Source organism: Gadus morhua, chromosome 20 (genome assembly GCF_902167405.1).
Source record: "Gadus morhua chromosome 20, gadMor3.0, whole genome shotgun sequence".
NCBI lineage: Eukaryota > Metazoa > Chordata > Actinopteri > Gadiformes > Gadidae > Gadus > Gadus morhua.
Genome location: NC_044067.1, coordinates 1,867,328 through 1,874,821, shown reverse-complemented (window position 1 = coordinate 1,874,821; position 7,494 = coordinate 1,867,328). Strand labels below are relative to the sequence as shown.

The 7,494-nt window shown below is 44.8% G+C and overlaps 1 protein-coding gene across 1 annotated transcript in view; it reads left to right on the top strand.

Moving 5' to 3' along the window:
• The window catches only part of LOC115533644 (heparan-sulfate 6-O-sulfotransferase 3-B-like), a 65,068-nt gene extending 62,554 nt beyond the window's left edge, over positions 1 to 2,514 (top strand). The window contains 3 exon segments of the mRNA XM_030344243.1: positions 1 to 556; positions 558 to 591; positions 639 to 2,514. The exon segment at positions 1 to 556 is cut by the window's left edge and continues 116 nt beyond it. Of these exon segments, the coding sequence (XP_030200103.1) occupies positions 1 to 556; positions 558 to 591; positions 639 to 698 (650 nt within the window). The 3' untranslated portion in view covers positions 699 to 2,514.
• The last annotated feature ends 4,980 nt before the right edge of the window (positions 2,515 to 7,494 follow it).

Here is a 7,494-nt window from a genome sequence, read left to right as displayed (position 1 = left end):
CGCCCACGCAGGACGAGCTGCCCACCTGCTACAGCGGCGACGACTGGTCGGGCGTCTCGCTCACCGACTTCATGGACTGCCCCTCCAACCTGGCCAACAACCGGCAGGTGCGCATGCTGGCCGACCTCAGCCTAGTGGGCTGCTACAACCTCTCCTCCATGAACGACAGCGAGCGCTCCCAGATCCTGCTGACCAGCGCCATGAGCAACCTGAAGAACATGGCCTTCTACGGCCTCACCGAGTTCCAGCGCAAGACGCAGTACCTGTTCGAGCGGACGTTCAGCCTGCGCTTCATCGCCGCCTTCACGCAGATCAACAGCACGCGCGCCGCCAACGTGGACCTGAGCGAGCCGGTCCGCCGCCGCATCGAGGAGCTGAACCTGCTGGACATGCAGCTGTACGAGTACGCCAAGGACCTGTTCCTGCAGCGCTTCCAGTTCAGCCGCCAGCGGGAGCACCGCGAGGTGAGGCTGAAGCGCCGCGAGGAGCGCCGCTGGCTGCGGGAGCAGCGGGAACAGGTCCGGTCCTCCTGGCTGCCCCGGCACCCTGCACAGGGCTCCAGAGGAGCAGGAGGAGGAGGAGGAGGAGGTGGTGGAGGAGGAGGAGGAGGAGGCGAGCGGTTAGGGACGGGGAAGGAGAGTGCGGGCGATTTCCCCGCCACCACCGAAGACTACACCAGCCAAGTGGTCCGCTGGTGAGACCCCCGCAGTCCCTCTGCAAATAAAGAGGGAGGGCGAGAGCGCTGGGAAGCGTATGAAAGCAATCGCTGAAGGAACAGTATTAATATGTACTTTTAATATATACTCTCTCTCTCTCTCTCTCGATCTCGCCGGTGTATCCTGTCACCCTCTCTTTCCGTGTCACTATTCTTATCTATCTACTGTATCTATCTGTTTTACCAGCTTCAGTGTGAAACGAGTGCTCTGCTTCTTTATTTACGGTCATGAAACTGCCAAGTCTGCGTCTCACGGCAGCCCCGCCGTCTCGGAGTGGCCTTCTGTGTCTTAAATCTTTAACTGGGTGGTTTTAACGATTCCTTTCTAATAGTGGCTGATCTTTTTGCTGCTTTAATCCTTCGGCCTGGTTGTTTATCGTCGGATGGTGATGAGTGGTCAGGGGACTGAAAGACGATGACGTGAGGGCTGGAGAACCTTTCAGAAGACACTGCTGCAGTGCTCACACCCTTATTGGTTGCACATTCACTGTGGATTTGTGGATGTCTGGACGATGTTTCTGCTGCAGTATGTGGAGACACATGGTTCCCACTTGAAAATGTAATGGAAAAAAATGACCAAAAAAATATATATTGTTGCATGTCACGTGTCCACATTATACTTAGAATCGGGGAGGAACTTCTAGAAGAAACGAGCAGAGCCAAACTTAATCGATATGAAAACGTATATGCTACCCTGCTTTGTCGACGTAATCCTCCATGCTCATCATATTTGATTTGTTCGGGGAATACCTACAACGTTGTATCATTTTCTTCTTTGTTCATGTCTTTGTTTTTAAATTTTAACTAAATTATATCGCAGTGCAGTAAGTGATTCCGCTTAGGCGTATGCTTGTGCCAATAAGCTACAATTAAATCACGACGTGTAGCCCTCCCCGACACAAACACATATTGACCAATTAGATACAGTATCTAACTTTCTAAGGGTTTTCACATCTCCTATTGGTTCAGACTTTCTGTCAGTCAACCACAGAGACCCAGAGAAGATCAGCAATCTCCCATTCGCCAGAATGTTTTAGGTAAGACGTAGCCTAGGAGGTGTTCATGTACAGTGACAAAGACAAGTCATGTTTATTTATGTAGCCCTTTAACACAGTTACGGTCTCCACAGACTTCACGAGCGCACATTCAGATGAGATCTGACAACCCGAAGCTTCCCATAAACCCTTTGAGGAGCCAACCTTGAGGAGAAACTCAAACCACACACCTTCTCACCGGCTGGGAGTGCAATCATTCTCAGATAGGCAAACCAAAAAAATAACATATATCAATGATAACTCCTTGGTTTAAGTGGTTCAAGAATAAAGTTTTTTTTTAGCTCTATACAAGCAGACACGAGGCACTTGAACGCACAATAGCTGATGAAATGATATCGCTGTGTTTCCGCCCGGAGGTCTGATTGTGAATGAGGCCGTCGGCATTCCGGCGGCGTAGCGCTTCGGTCGTCACGCTCCCTGCTCCGACATGTGGGCTGAGCCCGCTGCTGAGCCCACTGTGGACGGCCGCAGCTCTAGCGCCAGAGGAGACTCCGGTCCACAAACAGACGCCATCAAAGCAAATGGACGAATAATACAACGTTTCTGTCCCCTCGGCGGTCTGATCGCCTCCAGCTCTCCAGCTATACGGTGCATGCCAATTCATAAACACTACTGTTGCTGTCTTGATATGCCTCTCCCCCCGGCCCCCTATGTCCATTCGAGATGTACGATTATCAAATTAAACGCTCAATAAATGTTTGCTGCTATTTTTTTTAAGAATAAATTATTATGTTTAAACTCTGATTGCGATGGCATTTTCCATTATTGTTCTTATGGATTACTTCTGAGAGATCTAACAAGTCATCATCTTAAGTCTGCTTATTATTGTCATATGCACTTCATTTAAGATTGCAGGTTGAGATTTATTGTTTAATTAAAGTCTTACTTTAATTACCTGTGTGTGTGTGTGTGTGTGTGTGTGTGTGTGTGTGTGTGTGTGTGTGTGTGTGTGTGTGTGTGTGTGTGTGTGTGTGTGTGTGTGTGTGTGTGTGTGTGCGTGTGGGGAGGGGGGGGGGTCATGTGAGTGTGTGTGTGTTTCTGTTAAACTGTTAAGACTAAGACTATTTAGATCAACGACAACAGATCTCATTGCAGAACAGTAAAAATATGATAAGTAATTATATGTGTATGTTGGGTTATGGGTATTAGGAAGTTCATTATCATGAGCACAGATATCCATATGATAAAAGGGGAAAAGGTAAACTATCAACTTCCCATTGGGTTTCATTAAAATAATTGCCAAGCTATAATTGCATTAATAACATGAGGATTGTCAGTTTAAAGTTAATTAACATGCTAATTATAACTCAAACTAGTGTGGATTTAAAAGCCACATTTGTGCGCGTGTGTGTGCGTGCGTGCGTGCGTCCGTGCGTCCGTGTGTGTGTGTGTGTGTGTGTGTGTGCGTGTGTGTGTGTGTGTGTGTGTGTGTGTGTGTGTGTGTGTGTGTGTGTGTGTGTGTGTGTGTGAGAATGTATGCATGTGTGTGTATGCACGTGTGTGTGCATTTGTGAGTGTCTGTGTGTGTGAATGTTGATAATGTATGCATGTTGATAATGTATGCACATGAAAAACGTGGATGCATATTATTAATAAAATGGGTTTGAAAATGTACATTTAGTCGGCCTACAACTGCATTAAACATATCAAAACATTCAGTTTAGATGGATCCAACATCTCCACAGTGAAGATACCATGCTCTTTGGGGCAAGAAATTGTCTTCTTGGCACGAATGAGCAATTCAAAAAATCCGCATATGTAGGCCTACTTTGCATATGCCTTTTTTCTTGGCAAAGAAAGTGGTTTTAGGAAATACACTTTCAGCCATTTAGAAGAATTTGAATTCTGCGACACAGCATAATTAAAAGGTTAGAATGGTCATGGGCTCAGCGCTGCGAAAACCATTAATTTGGTATTATTATTCCTTGCGGTGATTTCATATTAAGACGTAATGAACGAGCTTGATGAACGATTCCACCGCTGCCCGAGTCATCGGGACATGGTGTAAATTGAGACAGAAGCTGTCTCGAGAAGCTTTCAACGTGTAGGCCTACGTGTGGTGCCCATCCCTTGATATTGCTATTGAAGCTCTCGCTAAATGTTTTCAACGTGTTCGTGTGTGATAGTGTATGACTTATGGACTCACCGCGCTTTCTGAGAGTCATCTAGCAGCCACTGGAAGCACTCAGTAAATCTGCACGTAAGGGAGGGGGTTGGTGTTTGTTCAATTTAAAATAATGGTACTGCCGACACCCAAGTGGTGGTTAGTGAGAGCTATCGAGTCAGAGTATGCATGCTCCTCGTAATGATGATGAAACGATGATGATGATGATGGTGGGGTTGATGAAGTGATCACAAGAGCTGCTGCCGAAGAGCGTGTCGTATATTACCTCAGAAATAAACTCCGCCTGAATTAAACTTCTGAACTGTTTTTATTTTACTTCTTCTTATTATCATGATGATTATGGTGTATTTCTTAAACAAGCTGAAGTATAAAAAATAATCACAATAATCCGTATTGGGCCACTACAATTCTTATATGAATATTCCCCTGTAAAATCATTTTACAAAAGACTAGGAGTTCATGGGAGTGGGAGTGAGTGTGTGTGTGTGTGTGTGTGTGTGTGTGTGTGTGTGTGTGTGTGTGTGTGTGTGTGTGTGTGTGTGTGTGTGTGTGTGTGTGTGTGTGTGTGTGTGTGTGTGTGTGTGTGTGTGTGTGTGTGTGTGTGTGTGTGCTTGCGTATGTGCGTGTGTGTGGCCATGAACTTGGTTCAATGGTCATCATTTCCATGATATATTTTTTGAAAGCATACTGTTTAATGTCTGGCCTGATCGTAGGCCTATAATTGTAATAGCTGGCCATTCCTGATCCTTTGGCTCCCTCTGCTGGGATTGTTATGTAAAGACGGGTAGCTTACACTGCGCATGACAGTAGAAACCGAAGTCTGGTGGGGGTTTAGTAGTCTTTCTGTCCAGCGTGTTTGTAGGGAATATATAGGGGAATAGTGACATCTATTGGCTATAAATAAGAACTGCCCTCATTATATTTTAATTCAAACTCACTCCAATCTTTCTACTGTTGATCTCTGTCATGGTTTGTTTAACATCTCCTTTTGTAAAAATACAGTTAGACACCAACGTATTGCATGGTTCAGATCCTAAATTTAACAGACGTCTGGATGTGTGTTACATTTGTTAGAGGATGACCACCAGTCCTATTATGTCTCTAATACAGCATAACATTTATAGGAACACAACCAAAGGATATTCACATTGTACTTCTATGTACTCAGTCACCTTTTTAACAATCTCCCTCTTTCAGCTTCTTATTTGGTGAAATTAATCATGAATAACTGTTATCAATGAAAGTCAAATGAAAAGCACAGTTCACATTGAGTTATTTATTTTGTCATTTAACAATTAATAATGTTGTCATTTAATGAAAATAATTTAATTAACCTTCATCTTAATTTTGAGTTTACAATCCTGTATACCAATTATTTTATTTTATGCTATATTTATTTGTTTTATAATTTATTTGCATGTGCCAGTATCCTCGTTTATGTGATCTTTAACCTGAGCCTTTAAAATAATAAATAAAGAAACGAATGATAAAAACATGAGCAGGATGCATGTTACAAAAACATAATCATGATAGCATTTAGTAGCCTATTTATTCCTGACTGTCTCTCAGTATAAATACCTTTATTCTTCGCCTTATTTAACACTCGACGGCTCGTTATGAACATATTGACATCTGTTAAACACACTAACGCAGGGGGGAAACCTTTCACTGCTGTTTCCCTGGTAACACGCAAAACCTTGCCTTCCTCGAGCCTCCAGGCATTCTCTCGGAACGTACCATGTCCCGTTATAGGGGCGATACGTGGCTTCTGTTTACCGACGCGCTTTTGTCAAGCCCTGAACATTAAACTTCGACAACAATCAAGCTTAAAAATATCCGCGCAACGTTTAATATTCCCATCATCGACGTCCAGCCTCATATTTCAAACGCTACACTTTAGTACATTTTATACCGTACACGCCGACACCCCTCGTCGGCTCCCACTGGCGGCCGTACAGTAAGCTGTCAGAAGCTTGTTGCTTAAATCTGTGCAGTGCCACAAAGTACGAACCGAGTTCGTCCGCCCGGGCCCCGCTTCTCATCCGCCGTCCGACGCGCTAATGTTACTGCGGTCGACGTGTTGATAAAACAGTTCCCGGCTGAGATGGACCGTTGATCCGAGCCCGTCCACCCACCCACTTGACGTCTCGTTTTCCCCCCAGACTCCATGGTGCTACCGGGCCGTGTGTCGGTGTCCTCCTGGCCGGTGCGTGACTGCTGTTGCCCGGGGAGCGGTTTCTCTTCTCCGCGGTCGTGGTGATGATGATGAGGTAAGCAGTTGTGCTGCCCCGGTGCTGCTAGCATGCTCTGTCCGCCACCTAGCCAGCCGAGGTTTTGTGCGGTCGGATGTGCGGATGACAGTGTATTTCCCAACAGCCATTAATTCTGCCCCTCACGACTGATGGCTGTCCTCCACGACATGTCACCCTGGAGCTAATACTGCTAAGCGGACCTGTTCCGAGGCGAGCCCCGGACGAGCCGCTGGGGCTACATGCTATGTGGTGTCACTGTGCTGGATCATGGTCTTTGCAGAGCTAGCTTTCGTGTTTCTGGAGGTTTTTAAAAAAGGCCTGCTGGTCCGATTTTGTGTTGTCATGGCTGTTGGGAAACGCAGCGCTGGCCTCGGCTGGAGGGAGTTAGACCTGATGTTAGACACGATGTTAGACATGATGTTAGACACGATGCATGGGCTGGTTCTGCTGCGGTCACAAGTTCGGTTTGGTCTGCACACTGGTGGTCTGATAATGTGTTATCTGTTTTAAAAAAGGCCAGGCCACATGGGGACACGGCTCAACTAAGTAAACACATATTCTGCAGCCAAACTGCTGTACGGCGATTATAATACATAAATAAATGTTGACAGAAAATTGACCTAGAAAAAAATCAATTACACAGATGTGTCATCCGTGCAGGAACATATGTAGGGCATGCGAGAGCGATCATGATTGGGTTGTGAAAGTGGTGCAATAGTTGTATCTAATTGTAAAAGGACTACATTCTGATATGTACTAATACATAGACTCGGATCCAATAAGAAACATCAGCTTTAATGTTCACCATATCATTGTAATTCATATGCCATCTGCTTCTTTCTCAAGGTCTGAGTCTAGAATATTCCACTGTTACTGATGTATTTCTGCTCTTAAGGGATGCACACTTAAACATTATTAGATCATCTGATAATCCCAACTACACCTGACATAATTCCTTATCTCTTTAAAAGAGTGGCCAGCAAGCAGAATGTTGGATTTAATATGCAATCTCCAACGGATAACGAAAACTGAGCTAAACTGTCCGTCAGACAAGGAGACCTGGAGTCTGTTGAATTCAGATGTCAATTCGGTTAACAGCTTAATGGAAAATTGAATTCAGTTGAACCCAAAAAGTGAAAGGTAACTGATATGCCCCCTAAGTAGGTACAGATCATATTACTTACTTTCAGATTCTTGTTGGAATGTGTAGAGGCTAATTATATATTTGCTCAAACCAACACATTTGTTCAAACCGAGGTGCAATCATTAAGTATGATTGTAATGATAACGTTCCACTAAGCCTATACTCAAAAGACCTTACATGTTAAGGTTCAGTTAGGACAGGCT